The 22,992-nt window shown below is 41.6% G+C and overlaps 1 protein-coding gene across 7 annotated transcripts in view; it reads left to right on the top strand.

Moving 5' to 3' along the window:
- SEC23B (SEC23 homolog B, COPII coat complex component) overlaps positions 1-22,260 on the top strand; it is a 38,657-nt gene extending 16,397 nt beyond the window's left edge. For 4 of the 7 annotated variants that reach the window (XM_072799877.1, XM_072799878.1, XM_072799879.1 and 1 more), the window contains exons 11-20: positions 1,211-1,291; positions 4,759-4,848; positions 5,517-5,623; positions 6,621-6,774; positions 9,217-9,294; positions 12,240-12,401; positions 13,902-13,988; positions 16,692-16,847; positions 17,210-17,275; positions 21,802-22,260. In XM_072799877.1, the coding sequence (XP_072655978.1) occupies positions 1,211-1,291; positions 4,759-4,848; positions 5,517-5,623; positions 6,621-6,774; positions 9,217-9,294; positions 12,240-12,401; positions 13,902-13,988; positions 16,692-16,847; positions 17,210-17,275; positions 21,802-21,891 (1,071 nt within the window). In that variant the 3' untranslated portion in view covers positions 21,892-22,260. The remainder of the gene's footprint in view (positions 1-1,210; positions 1,292-4,758; positions 4,849-5,516; positions 5,624-6,620; positions 6,775-9,216; positions 9,295-12,239; positions 12,402-13,901; positions 13,989-16,691; positions 16,848-17,209; positions 17,276-21,801) is intronic. The other 3 variants (XM_072799882.1, XM_072799881.1, XM_072799880.1) reach the window with 2 other exon arrangements.
- The last annotated feature ends 732 nt before the right edge of the window (positions 22,261-22,992 follow it).

Below are 22,992 nucleotides of genomic sequence, written 5' to 3'. Positions count from 1 at the left end.
ACACAGAGATTGAGAGAGAGGTAGAGACACAGGAGGAGGGAGAAGCGGGCTCCATGCCAGGAGCCCGACGCGGGACTCGATCCTGGGACTCCAGGATCGCGCCCTGGGCCAAAGGCAGGTGCCAAACCGCTGAGCCACCCAGGGATCCCCTCATTAAATCATTTAGATTAAACTTTAAACAGTCTTCTCGAATGTTTGAATTATTATTTTTTTAAGTTGAACAGACTTTACTCTAACGAATTGAGCTTTTATTTATTTATTTATTTTTAAGATTTTATTTCTTTAGAGAGGCAGAGACACAGGCAGAGGGAGAAGCAGGCTCCATGCAGGGAGCCTGATGTGGGACTTGATCCCAGGACTCCAGGATTACGTCCTGGGCAGGCGCTAAACCGCTGACCCACCCAGGGATCCCCACGAATTGAGCTTTTAAAGTTTAAGTATATTGGCCTTGTCTTTATGTTGGAGTTTATGAATTAAGTAATTTTAAAGTAACATAAAACAGTATATTCACTGATGAGAAATTATAAGTAATTATTTATGGGATTGGGAAAAATGTAGTTTTTTTTTTTTTTTAAGATTTTATTTATTTTATTCATAGACACAGAGAGAGAGAGGCAGAGAGGCAGAGACACAGGCAGAGGGAGAAGCAGGCTCCATGCAGGGAGCCCGATGTGGGAATTGATCCCGGGTCTCCAGGATCACACCCCAGGCTGCAGGCGGCGCCAAACCGCTGTGCCACCGGGGCTGCCCCCAAAAATGTAGTATTGTTAGAATTATTTTCTATGGGTATAATCATTTCAAAGTTGGGGGACTACCTGGCTGGCTCAGTCAGAAGAGCATGAGACTCTTAATCTCGGGGTTGTGAATTTGAGCTCCATGTTGGGTATAGGGATTACTTAAGTAAATAAACTTAGAAAAAAAAAAGTAAAGCAAATCCTTTGTTTAAAAAAAATTTCAAAGGTGGGAGAGTTGAAAATGCTGCATCATATTTGGAACAAAGTTAATGCAGTTTAAAAGGAGAATTTTATTAAAGTTTGCATCAGATCATAGTGGGCATGGAAAAGCTTGTAAGAGCATGATCCACGTAGGATTTCTTATTGGTGGAATGATAATGGTGCCCTATTTTTCCTGGAAGTTTTAGCTATGTCTTTTGTGGGAGTGCAGTTCTGCATGAATTTTAACTTTATATTCTTGTGTATTTCCCTTTTAGACTTCTCGGGAACTGAAAGTTGCAGGAGCCATTGGTCCTTGTGTGTCTCTGAATGTGAAAGGACCATGTGTGTCAGAAAACGTAAGGAAAGCTCCATCATCCTCATCTCCTATGCCTCAGGATTTAACCCATTAGAAACGTCAGAGCAGGGTAGCCTTAGATCCTGTCACTTGTCGGGATGTGTCTTTGATGAGGGGAGAAGGGTCAGCTCTTGATGATGACCACAGCTCTGAGATGTGGTGTTATACCTGTCTGTCCATCCATCTATCTAGAGGGTCAGAGAGAGGGTCAGAGGAGCCAAGTATCTTGCTGTCTAGGCAAGACAGAGCTGATAACAGAGGAGCTAGAGCCCAGGTTCCCCTAACCCCACTGTCCTTGTGTGTCTACCAGTGAGCCACACACCTGTTCTTTTTAACCATCTAGGCATTCAGCAAGATCCTTCAGGAATAAACCTCTGTGCTTGTTGCCCTTAGGGACAAACCTTTGTCTCACTTCTCAGAGACCATTTTGAATTGGTTGGGCATGAATGACACTGTTGTGTATACAGATAGCTGTGTTCTTTGGGTAAGAAATTTTCAGAATATGTGAACTCAGTTAAGTTACACTACACTGGTGGTGAGGTGGTTTTGCTGGTGGCTCACTTCTTCTGCTTGTATTTTAGCTGCCAGGAGAACAAACCATTGGGTCCAATGAGGCCTGTCCAGGGTGGTTCTGGGCTGGGATTGTCCCAATCCCATCCTTCCCTTGTTCTCTTCAGCGAGATGGTGGTGTGTAGAGCCAGACATGGATACAAGGGCACAGATCTGCCTGTGCCAATCTTGTGGCCCGGACAACATACTTAATGCTCTGGGATTCAACTGAGTCTTTATCTGGAAAGTGGGGATAGTAATAGTACCTCACTTGACGAGCGCTGTTGGAAGAGCTAAAGGAGTAAGTTCAGGTAGAATGCTCAGAAGAGCCCCTGGCACAGTGAAAGCTCATGCCAGATTTCATTTTTCACATCCTCACTTTGTCTTCATTAGCAGTGAACATTGACTTAGTGACTACTTTGGTTAACCTTTTGTTGAAGTTGCCAGATGCAGAGTGATTTGATCAAGAGAATATTCCTGTAATCCCTTGGGTTAGGCGGGTAGCTGCCCAAAGCCTGTCTAAGGAGTCCCTCATTTCCCCAGTGTACTTGGGGACTTGTACCCCCAATTCCCGGCAGGGTGTCAGAAGGTTCTAAAATATGTTCCATAGACTTAAAATCTGCCTAAGAAGATGATTTTTATGAATCAGTATGAGCTGATTAGCTGTTCTAGCGTCCGGTAGGGATCAGCCATGAGATTTCGGGATGGGAATTGGAGGATGCAAAGAGGGGGAAATAAATTCAACATACAGAGAAGCTTAAAGAAGAGTGTGAGGAGTCCTGCACACGTACCATTTAGAGTCAGCACTTGTTAACATATAGTTATACTTGTCCTCTTTCTTTGCATTATTTGCTCTATCTAGCTGGTCATTATGTCTCTGCCATGTTCACTTTATCATGCTTCCCAGAACCTTGAAACAACATGCTGTAGACGTCATGACACTTAATCTTTCAGTGTGCATCTTCTAAAATTAAGGATGTTCTCCTACCACGACATTATAGCAAACCCAAGAAAACAATAATTTGCTAATACCATCCATGTCTAGTCATATTTTCCTAATTTCTCCCCAAATGCCCTTCAGAGTGGTTTTTTCCACCCTCTAACCAGTATTGCATCTAGCATAATATAGCCTTAGACTTTTTTTTTTTTTTTTAAGATTTTATTTATTTATTCATGACAGACAGAGACAGAGGAAGAAGCAAACTCCATGCAGGAAGCCCAATGTGGGACTCAATCCCGGAACTCTGGGATCACACCCTGAGCCAAAGGGAGACGGTCAACCCCTGAGCCACCCAGGTGTCTCTATCCTTAGTCTTTTAAAATTTGGAACCGTCTTCCTGTTCCTCAGGGGTTTTTGCTTGTTTTATTTGATGACACTGATTTGTTGAATAGATCGTGCCAAGCAAGCACTGGTGTCTTCTGCAATAAAGTATTGCATATTCTTGCTGTATGCGATTATTTCCTTGTAGTGGTGGTGAACTGGTTTCTATCCTTCCTATATTTTCTGTAAGGTGGAAGTTAGATTAGCAATTAGATTCAGGTTAGACCTTTTTATCTACCACAGTTCCTGAGTGGTCTTACACTTCATGTGTGTTTCTTCAAGAGGCACTTCTGTCCAGTCACGTGTTAGTGGCACTGAGTTAGACAGTGTGAAGGTGATGACTGCCCCATGTCTTACTGTCACAAGGGCACATTTCCTTTTTTGCCATTAGCAAGAAGTCCGTTGAACGAGGGGCACCTGAGTGGCTCAGCGGTTGAGCCTTTGGCTCAGGGCCTGATCCCGAGGTCCCTGGATCAAGTCCCACTTTGGGCTTCCTGCAGGGAGCCTGCTTCTCCCTCTGTCTGTGTCTCTGCCTTTCTCTCTGTATCTTATGAATAAATAAATAAAATCTTAAAAAAAAATCTGTTGAACGAGATTGTGGCAAAATAGGAATACTCTGTGTGCCAACCACCTTTCCACCTGATGGTTTTAGCATCCATTGATTATTCTTACCTGATTCATTGTTTCCTTTTTTTTTTATTTTTTTTTTAATTTTTATTTATTTATGATAGTCACACAGAGAGAGAGGCAGAGACACAGGCAGAGGGAGAAGCAGGCTCCATGCACTGGGAGCCTGACATGGGATTCGATCCCGGGTTTCCAGGATCGCGCCCTGGGCCAAAGGCAGGCGCTAAACCGCTGCGCCACCCAGGGATCCCTGAATCATTGTTTCATCGGAGGTTATAAAATGGCAATTTCCTGATCTCATCTTTGTAATTACTCTGGTAAAAGCAGAGTAAATGCTTACATAAGGAATTTGTCTGGTAGGGAGAAAATGTATTTTTGGGGCTCGGAAGGTTTCTGGCCCACTGAGGTGTTTGTGCTGATAGAAGAGTGAAAATTTTCTTTTTTCTTTTTCCTCTACTCCTCTTGATTTCTTTCTTTCTTTCTTTCTTTCTGGAGTTTGCTTGAGATTCTCTCTCTCCCTCTGCCCTTCCCTTCACTTGCTGGCTCTCTAATAAATAGATAAATCTAAAAAATAAAAAATAAAAAATCCTTAATTTTAGAGGTCTGTAATAAATCTTAAATCTTATTCTGGCTTTTAATTGTACTTTTAAATTTAAATTTTAGAATATTTTATTTATTCATGAGAGACACAGAAGAGAGAGAGAGGCAGAGACAGGGAGAGGGAGAAGCAGTCTCCATGCAGGGAGCCCAATGCGGGATTCAATCCTGGGACTCCAGGATCACACCCTGGGCCAAAGGCAGATGCTAAACTGCTGAGCCACCCAGGCGTCCCTAAATTAAAATTTTCATTTGGAATGAGGTGATCTAAGTAGCCTACCGTTCTTAGAGTCAGTACTTTTTATTATTAATTAACCACAGCAGTAGTTTTTTTTTTTTTTTTTTTTTTTTTTTTATTCCTCTTTTCACCCTAGGAACTTGGTGTTGGTGGCACGAATCAGTGGAAAATCTGTGGCCTGGATCCCACATCTACACTTGGCATCTATTTTGAAGTAGTCAACCAGGTGAGTTGGATTTCTTCATGAGTATTCATGTGTCAGTGTTGTGTTTTCTGATTTATCACAGACTGTTGGCTCCTGGCTTCTTTAGACTGATGCTACTTCCACCTTATGTTTGCCTGAAACCAGTCCAGCATGATCTTTATTTTCCTCTCAGGGTTTGGTCAGAGTCAGATGGCACATTGCTTTTATCACTTAACTTGTTGGACTGCTAAGCTTATCAGAAGCGGAATAGCTTTTACTGGCCTTCTTAATGTTCGTGAATTTTTGAGTGTCAGTTTTTTCCCCAGTATTCTATTTTTAAAAATTCTAATTTACAGAAAAATGGAAAGAACTGTACAGTCAGTATTTGTATACCTGTCATTTGGATTCTTTTTTTTTTTTCTTTTTTTTTTTTGTCACTTGGATTCTGTAGTTAATATTTTACTATATTTATTTTGCTTTGCCATATTCCATTTATCAATCTTATTTTTCATGCTTTTTTTTTTTTTTTTTGAGGTAAAAGTTATGTAGAGTGAAATGCCCAGATTTTAAGTGTACCATTCAGAATGCATCAAGGACCACTCTGTCACTACTGTGTCAGTTGTTTTGGGAAGAGCACAGGGGGCGCTGTGACCCTTTGTGTTTGAGTCATACCTGTAACAGTAACCAGGTGTATGGCCTGTTGCCTGCAGCACAACGCCCCCGTCCCCCAAGGAGGCAGAGGCGCCATCCAGTTTGTCACGCAGTATCAACACTCCAGCACCCAGAGACGCATCCGTGTGACCACCATTGCCAGAAAGTGAGCAGTCCCAGCTTTTCTGTTCAGCCACCAGTGTTTTTCCTTTGAAGAGATAATTTAGCATCTTTTAGTTTATCTTTGTAATTCCATTAAGTGGTTCTCACCAGTCCTCACTGGTTTATTTGATCAGAGGAGGGGGAAGAGGAAGAGGCATTGCCGGCCAACCTAGTTAGGCCTGCAGGCACTTGGCTAGAAGAATCCTCTTTTGGTAGGAATAAGTTCATTAAAAATTAAGTTTTATTATTTTCAGATAAGTAGCCCATAAATACATCCTCCTTGTAAAAAATTCGAGCAGCTCATAAGTATATGAAGAATGAATCTCTTTACCCACTTTCCCCAGAGGTGAAATGCTATTATTGCACTGGTGTTATCTTCACAGGCCCATTTCCATGGAGTTCTAGGTCATATGTGTGTATATTGTGCATGTATGACTTCTTATGTTGGCATGTTTGTAAACTTTTTTCAGTAATGTGTTAGGGACATCTTCCCTCTTAATACATACAAGCTGTTCGTTCCCTGTAATGGCTGCATAGCATTGCACAGTTTGGATGGCATGTATCACTTGTCTCTTAAAGGAATTTCAGATCCTACCTTCCTTCCAACAGTGCTGCATTCATGTGTTTAGATCTTTATGTATGTTGAGTATTTCTTTCCAGCCACTTCACAAAAGTAGAATTTTGTATCCTGTGAAACTACTCTTTTAAAAAGCTAATCCGTATTTTCCCCAATAGTGTAAGGAGAGTGTCTTGTTCTTATGCTATCTTGTAGAACGTTGGGAAGTTTTCTGTAATTTTTTCTTTGCTCTTAGAGCCTTCAGAGATCACATGAGGATAAATGAAAATGTATGTAAAACTGTTGGTTCCTTACTGACATTGCAGTTCTGATCTATGTCACCTTAGATGAAGGAGTGGGATTTAGGCGTCTTTATCTTACTGGAAGGCTGACTTTCTGGTCTCTCTCAAGTGGTTAAGTATGGCACTAATCCTGGATTTGTCAGTTGGGCAGATGCACAGAGCCAGCTCCGGCACATAGAAGCAGCATTTGACCAGGAGGCTGCAGCAGTCTTGATGGCTCGACTGGGAGTGTTCCGTGCGGAATCGGAGGAGGGGCCCGATGTGCTCCGGTGGCTGGACCGACAGCTCATCCGACTGGTGAGTTGGGAACTGTGGCACCAGGTTCAGTTGTAATCTCTGCTCTGTGTTTAAGAAAAGAAAACTGGTACTTATGACTATATTTTCATCCAGTCAGTCAGCAAGCACTTTTTGTTGCTTACCTTATGCCAAACAATGGACGTTCTGGGAATGACCAGAGAAGTATTACACATGCATTTTCCCCTCAAGGGCTTACGTCATGGGGAAAAACAAGACTCACAGGACATTATTTATTTATTTATTTGTTTGTTTGTTTATTTAATTTTTTTAAACGATTTTATTTGTTTATTCAATGAGAGACAGACACAGAGAGAGAGAGAGAGGCAGAGACACAGGCAGAGGGAGAAGCAGGCTTCATGCAGGGAGTCCGATGTGGGACTCGATCCCGGGACTCCGGGATCATGCCCTGAGCCAAAGGCAGACGCTCAACCACTGAGCCACCCAGGCATCCCTCACAGGACATTCAGAGAAGGATGCAAATTTGTGTAGATTTAGATGAGTCCCTGTGGATGCTGTGGTTCTATATTCTCCTTTCAGATTTTAGAGGGTTTTTTTTAGCAATAGGAGTCCATGGCCCCAGTGAGTGTAGAGATGCCTCATGTGTTATTCTGGGTCTAATTAGGAGACAAACACAAGTAATTTAAACAAGGAAAGCATTAATAAGCTTGTGGGACAGGCTGTGCATTTCAACTTATGCTGGGGACCTGGAGAAACCATGGGAGCACAGATTGTATGGTGAGGAGAAGCAGTGAAGGTGTGGCTTAATTGTAGAATGTAGAATTGTAAAATTGTAGAATTTTACTTATGAATTTATTTTAATTTTTATTTTGAAGTATGGGTGACATACAATATAATTTTAGCTTCAGGCGCACTACATAGTGATTCAACAATTCTATCAGAATGCCTGGATTTTAAAGTAAGTCATTGCCTTAAATGTTGCTTGGGGGTGGTGGTGCTTAGGTGTGATTTTTTAAGCAGGGACATGCCATCAGCATGATGGCTTATGTTTACATTCACCATAACCATATGAAATAAACTGGAAGGTAAAAGGCTTCTGACAGGGAGAGGAGTGGAGGATGCTGGAAGCTCAAGGGAGCGGCAACCGGGTGGTGGTAGGACAGTTGGAGGGGAGGAGAAAAAAGTTTGGAATCCGGATGTATGCTGAAAGAAGAATTGCTAAAACTTGCTCAAACTGTATGTGAAATCAAAAACCAAAAAGTCAGCATTGACTTGGGGAGCCTGGGTGGCTCAGTTAAGCATCTGCTTTTGGCTCAGGTCATGATATCGAGGTCCTAGATTGAGCCCTGCATCAGGCACTCTGCTTGGTAGGGAGCCTGCTTCTGCCTTTCCCTCTGCCCCTTTCCTGCTTGTGCTTTTTCTCTATTATTTCCCTCTTTCAGACAAATAAATAAAATCTTAAAAAAAAAACAAAAACGACAAGATTTGAGTATGGGTGACTATAAGGATGATGGAGAGGTAAAAGAGATAGAAGATGGGAAGGGTGAAGGAAGGAGTAATTTTTTTTTATATGATAAATTCAATTTATTTTATTCGTGAACTTGTGAAAGTATGTCCAAGGGAAGCTGTCCTATAGTTGGGTAGAAGTTCCCATAGGAGCTCAGGTTAGAGGCAGCACTGGAGGGAGGGGTGATGACATCAGTCTGGCTCTCCTGTTACTTGTAGCTGAGGCAGTGAGGATGGGAGCAGGGAGCAAGAGCTAGCCTCTAAGGGACCCACAGTTAGGAGGTAGGAAGATGAAGGGCTATGGAACAAGACAGAGAAGGATTAGGTAGGAGAAATAGGAACATGCTATGTTAGCGGCTGAAGGAGAATTTCACAAAGCTTGGGGGAGCCACTTGATTGGTGGTGCTGAGGAATCCAGGAAGGTAAAAGCCATACAAGGTCATCGGACTTGGTAGCAGCGGGTAACTGTCAGAGATGGGTTTTCTTTCAGTGGTAGAAGGTCCGATTCTCTACAGGCCAAGGAGATGTGTGAAACAAAGAGGTAATAAAAGCGAGAAGAGAAAATGTTCAGAAACTTGTCTTTGAAAGAAGGAAGAAGATTGAGCTGTAGCGTCCCAGACTTAGAGGCTTTCCCTATGGAAAAGGTGCCTGAGAGAGCTTCTCGAGCCACCGACTGGTCAGAGCAGTCGTCTGGTGTTGTGCCCTGGGAGCTGCTTAGAAATGCAGGAACTCTCGGGGTCGGTCTGTAGAATCAGAATCTGTTCAGCAACACCCTGCGTGATGGTGATGGGTCTGCCTGGCTGTGCCCGAGAAGTTCTGGTCCGGACCCTCAGTCAGAGTTGAGAGTGGGATGCAGCTCTCCCATTGCCAGGGTTTTTCCAGGTGACACTAACTTGACCTTTTTTCTCGCCTTTTTCTTTCTTTCTTTCTTTGTCTCTCTCTCTCTGTCTCTTTTTTTTTCCTGTTTTCTTTCAACAGTGTCAGAAGTTTGGACAGTATAATAAAGAAGACCCCACTTCATTTAGGTTATCAGATTCCTTCTCTCTGTATCCTCAGGTAAGAAGTATTTTTTAAACAACTGGAGAATAAATTGTGATAGAAATCAAACTTGCTGCTCCCAGGCTAAAGTGAAGAATCGGTGTGTTTTGAGGCTCCGTCTATAAGTGAAGGTTGTTCAGTTCAGGATGGATACTGCGACGGTGTGCGAGACACTGCCTCAGCCCTACAGGAGACAGATGACATGTGGAGAGACGATAAATAGTGGCTTCACAATTCCCATGAAAAAGTAAAACAGGATCGGTGCTGAAGGCCACAGCAAGATCTTTTATTTTGTAGCGGTTCTGGGTAGGCAGCTACCTCAGCAGCAACTCAAGGAAGTGAAGCACATGTGAAGGTGAATATAACAAAATGGGACCCCAGAGAATGACATATATTTAATGAGACATGTCTGGTGATGGTGCTGTATCGTAGCTGGGGATTAGTAGTAAGAAGCAGCTCCTGTGCATTGTGCACAAGCTGGGCATCTGGGAGCCCTTGGGCAGTGAGAGGAGGGAGAGAGTGCACTCAGTGTGAAGCTGCTATCAGGAGTCCATGCATATGCCTCTCCTGAACATCCATCCTCCTCTGTAAATGAGGAAGCTACGGCTTAGCATGGTGAGTGGTCATGAGGATGGCACACCAAGGTGGATAGAGTGTCACTGCCAGGCCAGGCACCCGTTAACGTTTGGTGGGTGCAGGCCCGCTCCACGTCTGGGGCCCACGGCTCTCAGGTGGTCCCTTCACAAATGCAGCTTTCTCGAACTGGAAGCAGAGCCAACTTTTTCCCTTCCCCCCAAGATGCCTTAATAATGAATAAGTAGAAAGCAGAAAACTTTCATTTTTAACTTTCATGCACTCAAATATTCTAGTAGGTATTATTTGTTTGATTATTCAGTTTAGAAGGGGGACACAGATTTCAGTCATGAACTTGTCTTGTATAGCTTGGACTCTCAGGGCTAACGGGGGGCCATAGGGGTCATTTCACTTGACCCCCAGCCCAAGTCAGGGCTCTGTGGTCCCTGATGCGTGCCCCTGTGGCCTGTGCTAGGGCAGTTGAAGCTCTACAGTGTTGTGTAAGGAGCTCTGGACTTGCCAGAGTTCAAGTGGAGTTCTAGCACTTGCTCTGCTACTGTTGATCCAGGATGAGGTCCTGAACCCCCATGGATATTGGTTTCCTTTTTATTAGGAAGGAATGGGTCCAGAGAAGTGGTTTGCAGTCTCATTAAGGCTGTGGAATCCTTTCTCTGAGAGAACCCCCTCAAAAGCCAGCACATTTAAAGCAGATAGACATGCAGCTGCTCTAGTTGTGCCCACGTACCACCCTTACCCACCGGGTACTGCTGGAGCACCCCCCGCCCCATCTTGGCCAAGGGACCTGATAAGACTGAAGAGGAAAACCATTGAATTGAAGTGGTTTGTAAGATTCGTTTTGCTGAGGCATCTAGGTTAGAGGTCAAGCGCCGAGTCTCTGGAGCCAGATATCTGGAATAAAGCAGTTCCGCTCCTCAGTGTGAGTGGCCTTGGGTGAGTTGCCTGTTCTGCAGCTTGCTCACCCATAAACTAGGGATGGTAAGAGAACCTACTTTGTGGGTTTGTTAGAAGGATTAAGTCATTCTTATCAAGTGCCTTGCACAAAGGGTGTATTGAATATCAGCCATGATTATTATGTAGAAACTGATGGTTCAATATTTGGAGTCTCAGTCTTTATATGTCTCAGGGCAGCTCATTTTCATGTTCTGGCACCTCTTTGTGTCTTTTCTTCTTTTCTTTTCTCTTCTCTTCTCTTCTCTTCTCTTCTCTTCTCTTCTCTTCTCTTCTCTTCTCTTTTCTTTTCTTTTCTTCTTTCTTTTTTTTTTTTTAACGTGGGGCTTGAGCTCAGAACTTTTGAGATCAAGATCTGAGATCAGGGCAGCCCCAGTGGCGCAGCGGTTTAGCGCCGCCTGCAGACCAGGGCGTGATCCTGGAGACCCTGGATCGAGTCCCACGTCAGGCTCTCTGTATGATGCCTGCTTCTTCCTCTGCCTGTGTCTCTGCCTCTCCCTCTCTCTGTCTCTATGAATAAATAAATAAAATCTTAAAAAAAAAAAAAAAAAAAGACCTGAGATCAAGAGTTGGATGCTTAATGAGCCATCCAGGCGCCCTATTTTATTTTTTTATTTTTATTTTTTTAAGTATTGACACCTCTCTAGAGTGAGCTAAAAGTCAGCCATGCACCTTCTGATCCTCAGAGTAAAGAACACACCTCTCCAGCCTCATATTTGTCCCTCTGTTACTTGCACCCCTGATGCCAGTGTAGCAGCTTGAGTCCTCAGCAGTCCAGCCTCTCATCTGTTACTGCAGCTGGAGCTCCCTCCCTCTGGCCTCCTCATGCACGGCTCCCATTGACTTGGGAAGCCTCCTGCTTCCCCATCCCATCCTACTAGTATTGACTTGCATTGTACTCACAACTTTTTATTGTGGCTGCCTGGAGTGTGCCTTTTCCTTATGGTATTGTGGCCTCTCTAGAGCAGATGTTCTGTCTCCAACCTGGCCCAGTGACCCAGAAATAAATACTGCTTTGCCTTCCCCTTACATGTGGAGGCTTTGACATACCCAAAGGGCCCCACTCCCTTTCTGAAAAATAATGTTTATAATTGTGAAAAACACATACAATTTGCCATTTTAACCATTTTTAAGTATGCAGTTCAGTAATTTTCAGTATCTTCACATTGTTATCCAGTAGATCTCCAGAACTTTCTTGTCCTGCAAAACTGAAACTCTCTACTTATTCAATAACAACTTCCAGTTCCCTCTTCCTCCAGGCCCTGGTACTACCATTGTTCTTTCTGCTTCCATGAACTCAGAGACCTGTGTCTGAAAGTGGTGCTTCTCTTTCAGAGACCTAAGGCAAGACTGTTGTCTGGGTGTCTAAGAAAGTTACAGCTGTATGCATTTTCTTTTTTTTTTTTCCTTTATAAATTCAGTTCATGTTCCATCTTCGAAGATCTCCATTTCTCCAAGTGTTTAACAACAGCCCTGATGAGTCGTCGTATTATAGGCACCATTTTGCCCGGCAGGATCTAACCCAGTCCCTCATCATGATCCAGCCCATTCTGTACTCCTATTCGTTTCATGGGCCACCAGAGGTGAGGCTTAGTGAATGCTTTTCTTAGAATTGGAATCACCTAATATGAGGTGTTTTTTTTTTTCCAGCAAGTTTACTCTTAGACCAAAGCTGTAAAAAAAAAAAAAAACTTTGAATCTTTATAGTAATTTAACATTATTTCTGATTATTAAGAAATGCACATAGGTAAAAGTCACAAGACATATAAAGAACGCCTACTATCTGTGGAAGGCAGGATTACATGTAAAAAAACTTATAAAAATATGTGGGTACTTTTTTTCTCAACGTGTTCATATTCTTTGGCCTAGTATATGCCTTGTGCCTGAAGGAAATCCTCTTTTATACAGAAAAAATGTTGTTCGAAGAAATAGTAAAATGAGCTATTATTGTAGAAATTGGTACAACAATCCAAGTATTTAATAGTAGGAGAGTAAGTAATCTAGGAAATATTTACAAAGTTCATGTAATATGATAAAATATCAAGGTGTTACATGAAGGGGAACCTGGCTCACTCAGTTGGTAGAGAAGGTGACCCTTTATCTTGGGGTCATGAGTTCATACCCCACATTGGAGTTACTTGGGAAGTAGAGATTACTTAAAAATAAAAATTAAAAAAAAGGAAAAGAAAGATACAAGTATTGAATTTAATTATTTTAAAAAGTGCCTGTCTGGGTGGGTTGGCATAGCTTGGGACTCGATCTCTGGGTCATGAGTTCAAGCCCTCATTAGGTGTAGATGTTACTAAAAAAAAAGAATAATGTGAAAAAAAATCAAAATAGAAACTTTCCCAAATTATGTATTTTTTAACATATAAGAATTAAAAACTATGTGACTTGGATACAAATTTTCAAATTTTCCTTAACACATTACTTTTATTTTTGAAGTAGAAATATAATGAAAACATGTTTGGTGATAAGTTGTTAAAACTCGTCTTAAAAGCTGTTCTTTTTTATGTAGGCATCACTGTTGTCAGTCATTTATGGCAATAGATTCTTTTTTTTTAAGATTTTATTTATTTATTTATTTATTCATTCATGAGAGACACAGAAAAAGAGGCAGAGGCATAGGAGCAGGCTCCCTCCGGGGAGCCTGATGCGGGACTGGATCCCAGGACCCTGGGGTCATGACCTGAGCCAAAGGCAGACATGCAACCACTGAGCCACTCAGGTGCCCTATGGCAGTAGATTTGAGAGAATGTGTCTCCAGTAGTTAAAATATATTTCTAACACAAAACTGAGAATGTTTGGAATTAACTCTGGTTCCTGGAGCAAAAGATGTCCTTAATCTCTCTTCCCAGTTGATGAGGGATTATTTGGAGCCTCTTTCTAATAGAAGTTGATACTCAGAACTGCTTACCGAGCAGAGAGCGGGAGTCTCCTTAAAGATGGGGAGAACCCCCGTGCTGGGTACCATTGGTAACCAGCCTTGTAACTGTCCTGGAGACACCCCAGGTGGGGGTTGGGGTGGTCACCGTGTGGGACCAGGGGGAAGACCAGTGTTGTCTCTGTCCCTTCTTCTTCAGCCAGTACTGTTGGACAGCAGCAGCATTCTAGCTGACAGAATTTTGCTGATGGATACTTTCTTCCAAATTGTCATTTATCTTGGTGAGGTAAGAAAACATTAATTTATTTCCTTACTATTGTTTTGGCTTTCTTTTTATTCATTCAGGTTTTTATGACATTTGAAATAATTTGGGCTGAGAAGACCTGCTGTTTATTAGAATGAGTATAGCGGCTTTTATTCTATTAGATACATTTTTTTTTCAAGTCCCTAGGGGTATTGGTATCTATAGTAATTTTAATTCCATTTGCTGTAAATAAGTCTCAGGTGGTCCTTCTAAATCGTCCTAACTTAACTGCTTTTCGAGTCGTTAGGCAAGATCACTTTACTTTCCCTCAGCCAACTCTTCACACACACTGTTGTCCTTTTGGAGTTATGTTAGAGTTTCTAGTAAACAATAAGCTTAGGTCTCAAGTTTTCCTTTGATGAAACAACATAGCACACTGACCCTTACACTAGTATGTGGGTCCCTAGGACAACTGTGAATGACTTTCAGGGGAGAGTCCCTTTCTTTCTCAAAGGGGTTTCATAAGAAAGTGAGTAGTTCCTCTGGAGAAAATCCTCTAACTGAGCATTATGTTCATTGATACATTCTTTTCCTTCTGTTGTCCATTCTTTACCTTCAATAAATTGCTTTGGTGATTGACTTGACTTCCTAGTGTCTCTACATTAGACATTGATTTCAAATGTCCTGCAAAGGTATATGTTGTATTTCAGAATATTATTAACAACTTAGGATGAATTAGTTTTCTGATACTAATATGCATTTTATACTTTTTAACTTTTTTCAGCATATAAACACTTTACTTTCCCTCAGCCAACTCTTCACACACACTGTTGTCCTTTTGGAGTTATGTTAGAGTTTCTAGTAAACAATAAGCTTAGGTCTCAAGTTTTCCTTTGATGAAACAACATAGCACACTGACCCTTACACTAGTATGTGGGTCCCTAGGACAACTGTGAATGACTTTCAGGGGAGAGTCCCTTTCTTTCTCAAAGGGGTTTCATAAGAAAGTGAGTAGTTCCTCTGGAGAAAATCCTCTAACTGAGCATTATGTTCATTGATACATTCTTTTCCTTCTGTTGTCCATTCTTTACCTTCAATAAATTGCTTTGGTGATTGACTTGACTTCCTAGTGTCTCTACATTAGACATTGATTTCAAATGTCCTGCAAAGGTATATGTTGTATTTCAGAATATTATTAACAACTTAGGATGAATTAGTTTTCTGATACTAATATGCATTTTATACTTTTTAACTTTTTTCAGCATATAAACACTCACTCTGCTAGCCACTTGCCCATTGGGTCACCAACTGCTGTTCCCACTGGTTCCTATAGGGGCAATAATCATGCTGTGGATATTTATGCCTTCAGCTCACACCTTAAAGACATTCTGACCACAATCCCTGTCTTCTTCATCCACACATTTATTGCATGCTGTGTGTGTGCGAATGATGGGTTCTAAAGATAAAGACAGTGACAGAGTTCTCACTCTCCAAAAGCCCCGAGCCTGCTGGTTGTAAGTGTTCTAATGAACTCTTGGATCCAAACAAGCTTATGGGCATTTCCTCTGTGCTACCAGTCAGAAATTAAGACCTTGAAAATGTTGCTGGAAACCCTGAGAAGAGGAGGAGAGCAGGCTGCAGAAGGAAGCATCTAAAGAGAATCCTCCTTCTGTTACCAGACTAACAGTTCTGTTTTTAAAACCCTCCGATCATTTCCCTTCTCCACTGTTTTCTTTTTTAGTGTCCCCTAAATAACATATGAAAGCACTTCTGATTGTTTATAAAGATATATTAATCAGAGAATATTTCTTGATTTCTTTTTTTTTTTTTTTTTTTTTTTTTTTTTTTTTTAAATTTTTATTTATTTATGATAGTCACACACACGCAGAGAGAGAGAGAGGCAGAGACACAGGCAGAGGGAGAAGCAGGCTCCATGCACCGGGAGCCCGACGTGGGATTCGATCCCGGGTCTCCAGGATCGCGCCCTGGGCCAAAGGCAGGCGCTAAACCGCAGCGCCACCCAGGGATCCCTATTTCTTGATTTCTTGTGTGCGCAAGTACACAAGGCATTTTCTAGAGCAGTTGCCAGTGGGGATAAAAGAGGGTGAGACATGGTGTTAGCTGAGCTGGGGAGACAGGCTTTACCTTCCATACTGTAGTATTTGCCTTCTACTTGCCTAATGAACATCCATGTATTGATTCTTGCAGCTTTTCTCTCCCCTACCAAGAGTATGCCAACTCAGAGCTCAGGGGAGTTGGGGATGAGTCTGTGACACTAGGAACTGGAGTCGGGTGTAGAGGTGTAGCCCTTAGGAAGAAGAAAGGGGAATGGATTCTACATTGGAAGCCAACAAATACCTTTCCCTACCAGCTGAAAGGACATGAGAGGCTGGACCCGGTGGTGGCAGTGAAGTGGAAAGAATGGGTGGCTCCTTGGGACAGCCATCCCCTGGGTGTTTTTAGCTAGTTGGTATGTACAGTTAGGGAAGATGTGTGACTGATGGCTCTGGCATTTCTGAGAGAACTATGTAGGTGGGGGGTGTCCTGGCTCCACCTCTTTGCTTACTCATCCTTAGCCTACCCAGCTCCCCTTTGCTCCCCGCAGCAACTTGTCATTCTTGACATGACTTCCTCACTGGAAATGAGTTCCGTGTGGCAGTGGGAGTGTTAAAATGTCAAGAGTGTTCTTGAAGATTATCATTTCAGTGTTTCCACAGTGGTTTTGGTTGGTTTGTTTTGGTGCAGACCATAGCCCAGTGGCGTAAAGCTGGGTACCAAGACATGCCTGAGTATGAAAACTTCAAGCACCTCCTGCAGGCACCACTGGATGATGCCCAAGAGATTCTGCAAGCACGCTTCCCTATGCCACGTTACATTAACACAGAGCATGGAGGCAGCCAGGTAAGTGAGCTGAATTCCAGCTCTCATGTTCTGTTGGTTTCATGATGTAAATGGCGATAAATCCAAATAGCATGGTTAACATTTTATGTGGTGACATAAATTGACATTCAGGCAAATTTCCGAATAGGACTTCTTAAATGAGTGGTAGAAAAAGGTTAATGTGAAAGTAGAGTATTACCAAAGTAAAACATATCTCATGTTTTAGGAACCATAATAAATGGAGAGTTATAGGCTTTATACTAAATAAATGGGTTCCTATGCGGTAGGAAAATGCTAATTTAACAAAAGAAATGTGGTAAGAACTTTTTTTTCTCCTACACTAATATTGTCACTTGTAACCTTTGAATTTCTTGTTTTTAAAGGCTCGATTCCTTTTGTCCAAAGTGAACCCATCTCAGACACACAATAACCTGTATGCCTGGGGACAGGTAAGAAATTATCAGGTATCTGGGAGGAGGCCAGATTGCTTTTTGAAAAATGCATTACCAGATGGATCTCTTTTGGCCTTACAGACAGAATGACTCAAGTATTTTGCTGGGGGTAAAAAAAACAAACAAACTTTGAACAACATAGCTGAGGCAGGAGGGGGTACCTTGTGTGGATCCCTTATGTAGTACACAGCATAATATGACAGATTTGGGCCAGAGGACAAAACACTAGTGTGACCTGCATTTGGCTCTTCTCATAGACTCAGCAACATCTCCCCAACTCCCCCCCCCCCCCCCGCGCGTGCACACTCTGCTCTCTCTCTCAAGGGTGCAGGGCAAAAACATCTGCTCACCTCTGGTTCTGCCTTCTCACTCTTCAGTCTCTGTTTTATTTAATTATTTTCAACATTTATAGTTCTCTCAACTAAGTCTCTTTCACTCTGTTTTCTTAAAACACTTTGGAAAATTAAACTTTTCTTTTGAGGTAATTTTAAATTTATAAGCAGTTGTGAAAAATAATACAGAGAGATTCCCTGTGCACTTCCCCTCATGTTCCCCAGTGAGAACATCTTGCAAAACCGTAATGCAGTATCACAGCCAGGATATTGGCATAGATATGGGCCAGGTACACGTTTCCATCATCACAAGATTTCTCATTCCCCCTCGAAAAGTCACTCTCCCTTCCGTCCTGCCTCCACCTCTTCCTTAACACCTGGCCACTGCTGCTGTGTTCTCCACTTCTAGAATTTGGGTTTCAGTTCAGGTCATGATCTTGTGGTCGTAGATAGAGAGCCCCACATCGGGCTCTGTGCTCAGTGTAGTCTGCTTCAGATTCTCTCTCCCTCTCCTTCCCCACTCACATTCTCTCCCTGCCTCTCAAATAAATAAATAAAATCTTAAAAAAAAAAAAAAAAGTGTTAGGTATGTGGGGCCCTTGGGTAGCTCAGTCTTGGTTTCGGGTCAGGTCATGATATCAGGATTGTAGGATTGAGCCCTGCATCAGGCTCTGTGCTCAGTACAGAGTTCACTGGAGATCACTCTCTCTGGTCCTCTCTGCTCACATGCATGCACATGTACGCGCTCTCTCTCTCAAATAAATAAAACCTTAAAAAAAAAAAGTTATGTATGTGAAATTGCATGGTATGTAACCTTTGGGGACTGGCTTTTTTCCTTCAGTATGGTTGTCTAGAGATTCATCCAGATTGTTGCATGAATCAATAATCTGTTTCCTTTTACTTGCCAAGTAGTAGTCTGTGGTATTGGTGTCCTGTAGTTGTTTAATCATTCACCTGTTGAAGACATCTGGGTTGTTCACAGTTCCTGGCTATTAGGAGTAAAGCTGCTATAAATATTCATGTATAAAAAAATAAATAAATAAATATTCATGTATAGATTTCTTATGATCAGAAGTCTTCCTTTCGCCAAGATAAATGCCCAGGAGTACATTTGCTCAGTGTTATGGCAGTCACATAGTCAGTCTCAGAAACTGCCATATTGTTTTCCATAGTGATTGCATCCTTCTACATCCCCACTAATAATGTAGGAGTGATCCAGTTTCTCCACATCCTTGCTAGCATTTGGGATTGTCAGGATTTTGATTTTTAACTATTCCGGTAGGTGTGTAGTGGTGTAATGTTGTGGTTTTAAGTTATATTTCTTAGTGGCTAATAATGTGGAGCTGCTTTCCATGTACTTCTTTTCCATCTGTATATTTTCTTCAAATCTCTTTTATCCATCTTATAATTGGATTATTTGCTTTTTCTGCCATTGAGTTTTATGTTTTTTATATGTTCTGCATGCTAGCCTTTTGTTGAATATGTGGTTTGTAAGTATTTTCTCTCACCTCTAGCTTCTTTGTACACCCTCTTCACAGGGTCTTTGAAGAGCAAAAGTGTTTAATTTTTATGAAGTCCACTTTACCAATTTTCCTTTTATGGATCATGCTTTTGGTGCCGAGTCCAATAACACTTTACCTAGCCCTAGACCCCAAAGATCTCTTGTGTTTGTCTAACTTTATATTTCCATTTCATACTGTGATCCATTTTGAGTTAATTTTTGTATAAGATGTGAGGCTTAGTTTTATTTTTTATGTATGGTGTCTCATTGTTCCAGCACCATTTGTTGAAAAGGCTGTCTTGCTTCCACTGAACTACTTTTGTATCTTGTCAACAGTTAGTTGCTCATATTTGAGTGAGTCCATTTCTGGGTTTTCTTCTCTGTATGTTGATCTGTGTTTCTATCCCTCTACCAATACCACTGCCTTGATTACTGTAGCTGTATCGTAAGTATTCAAATCAAGGAGACTGATTTCTTCAACTTCTTTTTCAAAATTGTCCTAGCTATTCTGGTTCCTTTGCTTCTACATGAGAATTTTAGAGTTATCTTGCCTAAGTCTTTAAAGACTTTTGCTGGGATTTTGATAAGAATTACATTAATCTTCTGTATCAATTTGGGGAGAATTGACATCTTCACTGTGTTGAGCCTTCTAGTATGTGAACTCAGTATGACTCTATTCTACTTTGGTTTCTTCTTTAGTGTTGAATGTTTTCACTTTTTTTTGAGTGATTATGAATGGTATTACAGTTTTGATATCAGTGTACCAGTGTTCATTGCTAATATATAGAAATACCGTTGATTTTTGTATGTTTATTTTATGTACTGTGACTTTCCTGAGTCACATACTATATCTGGGAGGGGGCTTTTTTTAGATTCTTTGGGATTTTCAACATAAATAATCATGTCATCTACAAATAGGGGCAGCGTATTTCTTACTTGCCACTGTGAATATCTTTTTTTTTCCTTTTTGTGTCTTGTCTTTTGGGTGCTCTGTGAGGGAAGTGGGGAGGATATTGTTTGATTACTGCCAGGTAGCAAACTAGGTTCCCTTTGGCCTCTTGACACCTGGGTGGGGGACAGTTCATTGTTACTGCTGGCTGAGGATGGATGTTCCAGCTCCCCACCTAGTCCCCACTGATCCTGCAGTGGAGACAGCCTTTGTGTTAGATGGTAGTGACTGTCCCAGTACAGGGGACACGGAGGACATCTTACTACTGCCAGGTTGAGGTGGAAGTACAGGCTCCCCGAATGGTCTCTACAGATATCATGGCTATAGGGAAACATCCGCCAGGCCATGAGGAATGAAATTTCCCGTGCCATACTTGGCCTTCTCTGAGAGTATCCTGGTGGGGGTGTCAGGGTTCCTTGTTACTGTCTTGTGAGAGTGAGTCTAAGGGACTTGCTCAGCCTTTGCTGGGGGGTGGGGGTCACAGTTTTTTCTGCCATCTTTGACCGGAGTTCTTACTTAACATTTTTTTGTCTTGCAAGGCTATGCTGGTCCTTTAGCTAGCTAAAGAGAGTGGGCTTTCTCTCATGTTTTTGTCTGTGTCCACTGATTGTCCGCCTCTTCAGCTCCAGGTCTGGGATATATAAGGCAAAAAGGAAACCCAAAGGACTCACATTGTGTTGTTTCTTGGGACCCAAGGCCCTTGAATTGTCTGCTCTCTTCTCTCCACCTTTCAGAGTCTTCTTATGTTTGTTTTATATAAAATACCCAGGGTTTTTAGTTGTACTTATTGGAGGAATAGGGAAAAGCACATCTACTCCTTCTTCCTGGAAGACATCTTCTTATAAAATTTTAGTCATGCTTTTATTTTCATAATAGTAGTACAGTATCATTTTGGAAATTTTGAATATTTTAAAGAAAAGATTAATAAAGGAAATTAACATTACATATAATGCCACTATCAGTAGAGTTAAATTATTTCTCACTTCATTGTAGGTAATATGAAATATGTATATCCTGTATATTTTTACTTTTTTTTTTTTTAATTTTTATTTATTTATGATAGTCACACAGGGAGAGAGAGAGAGGCAGAGAGACAGGCAGAGGGAGAAGCAGGCTCCATGCACCGGGAGCCTGATGTGGGATTCGATCCCGGGTCTCCAGGATCGCGCCCTGGGCCAAAGGCAGGCGCCAAACCGCTGCGCCACCCAGGGATCCCTTTTTTTTTTTTTTTTTTTTTTTTTTTACAAATTTGGGATCTTACTAGAAATCAAGGTTTCTGTTCAGTTCTTTTCCCTTGACATTACACGAATCACAAACATTTTCTGATATCACAAATATCCATCTGTTCAGTGAAGATACTGATCCACTTATTGGTAAATATACCATACAAACTTCTGTTGTAAGCATGGCATGAAGAGCATTGGGCTGGGTGCAGGGAGAGCGATGGGGAAGACGACAAGTCAGCAGAATGATGGAGAGGGTTAAGGCAGAGAAGGGCATATGCCCAGAACTGTCTGTAGTGGCAGGGATGGCCTGATCTCCATGGGTCAGAGAAGGGTTCTGTGAGGAAATTATGCTTCCATTGGTGGAATAGTTAGCTATGCAGAGGATGGCAGTGGTGGAGTACTCCTAGCAGAGATGGTAACACTGAATGTTCTGAGGTGGAAAGTCCTTAATAATTGATGAATTCTGAGCAGCTTTTAAGATAACATGCCAATAAATCTTTCCCATTAAATTTCAGGAAACAGGAGCACCCATCCTAACTGATGATGTTAGCCTACAGGTGTTCATGGATCATTTGAAGAAGCTGGCTGTCTCCAGTGCTTGTTAGGCTGGACATGTGAGCAGAACATTGAAGAGCACAGGGGGTTGTGTTCATAATTGCTAATAACAGCTTAGAAACACTTTCCTTGTGGATTTTAATAAATAAAGGAAACATTGTATGTAACTCTTTAGATTATAATTTATTTGTATTCCTTATTTTGTGCCCCTTTCCTGCATCATGAAATTGTAAGGTCATAGAGGTTTTGGTACTTGTAGATGTTTTTATGCTTTTTGTATCCTAACTTTACAGTTACATAAAATCAGAGGTAATGTATTTTGGCAACTTATATGAAAGTCATAATGATCAGAAAGGAAATAAATCTGGATAAAGAAAGTATGGGCTAAAATAATGCTAATACAAACTTGATTTCCTGAAGTCTCTTTGTGTGTATGTATGTGTTTTTTATTGACTCCCCCAAGAGATATTTCCTGAACTTAATCCTCATTTTCTGTCTAAACATTAGCCAAGGGAAAGCTTGAAATATGTGAGACTCTATCATCAAGGCAGTGTTGTCTGGAGTTCACTGTCCCTAACTCACATGTAAACAGCCCAGCCCAGGGAGCCATGAAGAGTGGCTGTTGAGTTAAGTGGCCGCAGCAGAGTGACAGCACATTTGTCTTGGGCTGTTTAAAATAACTTTAAACAGGCACTGTTTTTTAACCAAAGTAATGTATGCATGGTTTAAAAAAAAACTTTCTTACAGAGATTTATAATGACAGTTCCCTCCACCCCTGGAGCCTAGACCTGCTCTTCAGAGGTGACTGGTTTTAACCTTTCAAGTTTGTTGATGTATCAGTTTTAGCCAGTGTGTCTCAATTCCCATTTTTCCAGAGTGAGGACCATGCTCTGTACCAGCCAGGTTTGCTTGGCTATACCCTTATTTTTATATTATCAAGGTTGGTAAAATTTACGTTCTGACCTTTAACCATAGTTAGGTCTTTTGTTTCAGAGTTCATTCTGAAAGTTGAAAACTAATAAAGATCATTTATACTGTTGTGATAATGTAAACGTTGTCTGTGTTCAAGTCAGGTAGTATTACATATTTCCCCAGGGGTTTGATGTCTCTGTCCCTATACTACTTGAAGGAAAACATTCCCAATGACAAAA

The sequence above is a fragment of the Canis lupus genome, chromosome 26, assembly GCF_048164855.1.
Source record: "Canis lupus baileyi chromosome 26, mCanLup2.hap1, whole genome shotgun sequence".
In the NCBI taxonomy this organism is placed as follows: Eukaryota; Metazoa; Chordata; class Mammalia; order Carnivora; family Canidae; genus Canis; species Canis lupus.
This window is presented reverse-complemented; position numbering and strand designations above follow the sequence as displayed.